The 5276-nt window shown below is 47.9% G+C and overlaps 1 protein-coding gene across 1 annotated transcript in view; it reads right to left on the reverse strand.

Moving 5' to 3' along the window:
* Positions 1-5276, reverse strand: part of slc12a2 (solute carrier family 12 member 2) — a 74757-nt gene that overhangs the window by 7939 nt on the left and 61542 nt on the right. Inside the window, exons 22-23 of the mRNA XM_023984575.2 lie at positions 1893-2009; positions 828-939 (exon numbers count right to left, since the gene is read on the reverse strand). Of these exons, the coding sequence (XP_023840343.1) occupies positions 828-939; positions 1893-2009 (229 nt within the window). The remainder of the gene's footprint in view (positions 1-827; positions 940-1892; positions 2010-5276) is intronic.

Consider the following 5276-nt stretch of genomic DNA (forward strand, 5'->3'; position numbering starts at 1 on the left):
CCTGGTTTTATCAAATGTCTGGTCCTGGTTTTATCAAATGTCTGGTCCTGGTTTTATCAAATGTCTGGTCCTGGTTTTATCAAATGTCTGGTCCTAGTTTTATCAAATGTCTGGTCCTGGTTTTCAAGTAATAAACACACAAAATAAATGAGTTGTGGCACACGATAAGATAAAAGGCTTGGGTTGCCAGGAAGGTGGTAATTTTTGCCAACAAAAGGGAGGCAGCTGTGGGGGGACAATAACAGTGAGGGACAGGACATTTTGGACAATAATACTACTGCCATGTGGGTTTGTAATACGCAGAACACAGACAAGGAGAAAAAGAGACAGAGACCCTAACCTGCTTATGTGAAGCGAATGCCACAGATGACGATAAAGCGTTTATATAAAAAGACATGCAGGTTTAATGTGGTGATGCAACAACGTGGGTTTAATCCCATAGGGCTGTGCCCATGCCAGTCAGTGTTTTTGGAAGGCAATCCCTGGCACCATTAACACACTGATATTATTCAGCAGTTTTAGAGTGAGTTCACCAGACAGACTTAAATCAGGCCATAAGAGAAAAGAAAAATGAATAATTAAATTTCTCCCATTATGCATGTAGCATTAGGTGTGTTTTAATTTATTTATTTTTAACCTTTTTTAACTAGTTTTCCTCAGAATTTAACCTAAAGGTTCTTTGTGTGTTTTGTTGTCATTGTATTTCTGCATTAGCCTATGTCAGCAATCTAGCCATGAAGTTAAATGCGGCATTCAGTTATTTCAGGTACTTTCAACACATTGGCATAGGTAGAATAGATCTACAGCAACTAGGACTATCCACTCACGCTCTGCGGTCGTGGTCGATCCTGTTAATCTTGCCTCCGATGAAGACGCGGATCTTGCAGTCATTCCACTTCTTCTTGTTGGTGAGCAGATAGGGGATGAGCAGGGTGAGGCCTGGCAGAGTCACGAGAAAGACAGTCACTCATCATCTGTTTGTGGGGCCATGCTGTGGTTTGTTCTTGCTGATGTGCAGACTTGGGATATCTCTAGGGTCTAAGGGCTTTCTAGTGTCCTCAAAGCTGCAATGCCCATTTCTGTCCCCATTTCTCAGCCACAGATTGTTGACAACATGTCAACTATATTTAGTCTCCAATGTTTATTGAAAACATATACATTTGTACAGAGAGCATTTGTTGTCTCTAAAATAGACTGTTACAGTTGTTGGTTAGCTAGCAAATTTTTGCCATAATAGCATTGACATGAAATCAGTCAAAACAAGACATGGTTTAAAGAACAAGATGAAACGAGCCACCTACGTTTCCCCACATGGCAGTTTCTTGTCATTGTTGCTAGCTATCTGGCCATCCAGAATCATAACACACTGACTTTTGCCCCATTTACGTGTGCACATTGTTTGTGACGTTGTCAGCTAATCCATCTATAGCCTTAAGTGTTTCCCTGCGTCCCAATTATCTACTCTTTCTCCTGAAGTGCACATTCTTCCCAACACATTCAAAAGCATTGGGTTAGTGTGAGCATGGGCTAGACCAGTTTCTCAATCCTGGTCCTGGGGACCCAAAGGGGTGCACATTTTAGTTATTGCCTTAACATTACACACCTGATTGAAATCATCAAAAATGATGAGTTGATCATTTGGATCAGCTGTGTGGTGCTAGGGCAAAATTAAAAATGTGGACCCCTTTGGGTCCCCAGGACCAGGATTGAGGAACTCTTGGTTAGACGGTTTCCACCATACTTCTATACAAATCATTATCTTTCAAAGGGGAGGGCAGGGAGTGTTTGTCAACTTAAAACTGGGGTATCAAAGCTGCTCTGTAACAGAAACACTAGGCAGTAAGTAATCATATAGCACCCCCTTGTGCTCTGGAGGACCAGACTTAACTCACCGCCGTCGTCAAAGAGCCACCACACGTCAACAGTGCCTTTGCCTTGTTTCCTTTTGAACAGCTGACTGGCGTCCAGTAGCCTCTGGTCGGCCACGTTCAACGTCTGGGGGCTTTTCTCTGTGGGGCCCAAAAACTGCCATGTCAGACACTAAGATCAAGACAGGACAGGAAGCTGTATGCTCACTTAGGGAGATGACTTAGGTAGGAATTCCTCTCTGTGTGTGACTCAGAATGGGCCCGCAATCATAAAGTCTCTAGGATCAGTTTTGTCTTTCAGATCATAATGAACCAGATTATACAGACAAGAGGGACCTGATCCTAGATCAGCACTGTCTCCTAGTTTATATATATTTTTTGCCCTGGTCCCAGATATGTTGTTTGTGTGATCTTGCCAACTCCTAAGGTCATTAGCAAGACTTGGGATCAGGATATGTGTGATAGAAATCAAAGGAAGTGGGATCTTATGTGTATTTTATCTAACAGTCACAGTACAATGGAAACCTTCTCTGAAGTGGGCTCAGTGGAATGTAAACGGTGTGCAGTCAGTGAGTGTCTATTGTAACATTCCTTTCTCTGCTCTCCGTCTGTGTCTGTCTGGGACTTGGATAAGTAGACAGTAGTATAAAAACAGCTGTACCTGAAAAGCACATGACAAATACACCACAGAGAGAGAGAAGAGGGGGGGGGGGGGGGGGTAGAGAGGTAGAGAGAATACAAGAAGGGGTAAAACGAGAGAGGGTAGAGAGAATATAGAGAGGGGTAGAGAGAATATAGAGGGGTAGAGAGAATACAGAGAGCGTGTAGAACAGAAAAATAGAGAGAATACAGAGAGGTGTAGAACAGAGAAAAATGAGAATATAGAGAGGGTAGAGAAGAGATAGAGGGGTAAGAATGAGGTAGAAAAAAGGGGGAGAGGAGAGAAAAAGCAGACAAACCCAACAGCAACAGACATGCCTGCCAGAAAGGAAGGGAGAGAGACAGTGACAAAGTACTGAAGACAGTGTCATCTCCGCAGAAAGAGAAGAAACAGGCACTAAAGACCGACAGGAAGTCCAGCAAAGAAAGGATTTAGAGAAAATACAACGTCAGAGCAGACACCACCGACGGCGCTTCAGGGACTGCGCTAGAGCTACAGGAAGCCGAGTGAGTGGAAAGACAGGAGAAAATAAACATACAGGTTATTCCCAGAGCCAGACGCTAGCCCTAACCCAGAGCCAGACAGCTAGCCTTAACCCAGAGCCAGGACGCTAGCCCTAACCAGAGCCAGACAGCTAGCCCTAACCCAGAGCCAGACAGCTAGCCCTAAACCAGAGCTAGGATGCTAGCCCTAACCCAGAGCCAGGACGCTAGCCCTAACCCAGAGCCAGGACGCTAGCCCTAACCCAGAGCCAGGACGCTAGCCCTTAACCCAGAGCCAGACAGCTAGCCCTAACCCAGAGCTAGGACGCTAGCCCTAACCCAGAGCCAGACAGCTAGCCATAACCCAGAGCCAGACAGCTAGCCCTAACCCAAGAGCTAGGACGCTGCCCTAACCCAGAGCTAGGACGCTAGCCCTAACCCAGAGCCAGGACGCTAGCCCTAACCCATAGGCTAGGACGCTAGCCCTAACCCATAGCTAGGACGCTAGCCCTAACCCAGAGCCAGGACGCTAGCCCTAACCCAGAGCCAGACAGCTAGCCCTAACCCAGAGCCAGACACTAGCCCTACCCAGAGCGACAGCCCTAACCCAGAGCTAGGACGCTAGCCCTAACCCAGAGCCAGACAGCTAGCCCTAACCCAGAGCTAGGACGCTAGCCCTAACCCAGAGCCAGACAGCTAGCCCTAACCCAGAGCCAGACAGCTAGCCCTAACCCAGAGCCAGGACGCTAGCCCTAACCCAGAGCCAGGACGCTAGCCCTAACCCAGAGCCAGGACGCTAGCCCTTAACCAGAGCCAGGACACTAGGCCCTAACCCAGAGCCAGACAGCTACTAACCAGAGCTAGGACGCTAGCCTAAACCAGAGCTAGGACGCTAGCCCTAACCCAGAGGCCAGACAGCTAGCCCAGGCAGGAAAGGACTAACCCTAGATGACAGAGGAAGACGGTAACAAAGGGTGACAGAGTTTGCGCATGAGTGTGAGGCAATAGAAACAGAAAAGAAAACCAAACTCAACCAGGTTTCCACGGTTCGAAAGCACATGACTGCGAGTGAGAGTAAGAGAAAGAGAATTACAATAAGGCAACATGACAGGAAGATAATGTGTGAGGGAAGGGAAAGAGGGATACAGTCAGTTGTACAACAATGCATTCAACTGAAATGTGTCTTCCACATTTAACACAACCCCTCTGAATCAGAGTGTGGGTACGGGTGATGTAGGTACGTGCGAGTGGGTGCGTGTGTGCGTGGGTACGTGTGGGTGCGTGTGTGTGCGTACGAGTGCGTGCGGTGTGTAGAGAGTGTGTATGTGTGTGCGTACGAGTGCGTGCGGTGAGCGCGAGTGTGTGCGTGCGGTGAGCGCGAGTGCTGTGCGTGCGGTTGAGCGCGAGTGTGTGTGTGTGCGTACGTGTGCGTGCGGTGAGCGCGGGATGTGTTGTGTGTGCGTACGAGTGCGTGCGGTGAGCGCGAGTGTGTATGTGTGTGCGTACGAGTGCGGCGTGTGAGCGCGAGTGTGTATGTTGCGTGCGGTGAGCGCCGAGTGTGTATGTGCGTGCATACGTGTGGCGTGCGGTGAGCGCGAGTGTGTATGTGTGCGTTGGTACGTGTGCGTGCGTGTGTACGTATGCGTGGGTACGTGTGGGTGCGTGTGAGTGGGTGCGTGCGTGTGGGTGCGTGCAGTGAGTAGGTGTAAGAGCACATGTGAAAGCAATAGAAAGAGAGAAGGTAAGAAACTCAATAAGGTGGACTGCCTGCCTTTTCTCAACAGCGCTTCGTTGCGGCTTTGCGTTTCATCATCGTCACCTGGATCATGTAAAAACAAAAAAGATGGAGAGAGAAAATGAAAAAAATACAGAGAGAGAAATTAGAGAACGGAAGGGTTAATGTTTTTGTTGCTGTCGCCATGATGGGAAACCCATCTACCCCACTACAATGGAGGGACTTTTCTGGGGGTGGGGAGTGGGTGTGTTGGGGGGCACTACGTCAGTTAATCCCTGCGCCAAACAAAATGGAATGGGCATCAGTGGTAACACCAACTGTTGGGGTCTCTCAGGGAAGGAACCCCGGCAATGGTTAGAAATCTGGAGTCAGAAAACTCCACTACTGGCTTAGTAGTGGACGAGCACTTTGAGAGTTTTAAGACATGGTTTAGATGTTTGACTCCTTTAAAAGCTACTGGAATAGTGTAAAGACAGATTAGTGTAACCAGTGTTTCTAGCCAGGACTCTTTAGAGGGCAAAATCAGAAAC

This window comes from Salvelinus sp. IW2-2015, linkage group LG4q.1:29 (assembly GCF_002910315.2).
Source record: "Salvelinus sp. IW2-2015 linkage group LG4q.1:29, ASM291031v2, whole genome shotgun sequence".
Classification (NCBI taxonomy): domain Eukaryota; kingdom Metazoa; phylum Chordata; class Actinopteri; order Salmoniformes; family Salmonidae; genus Salvelinus; species Salvelinus sp. IW2-2015.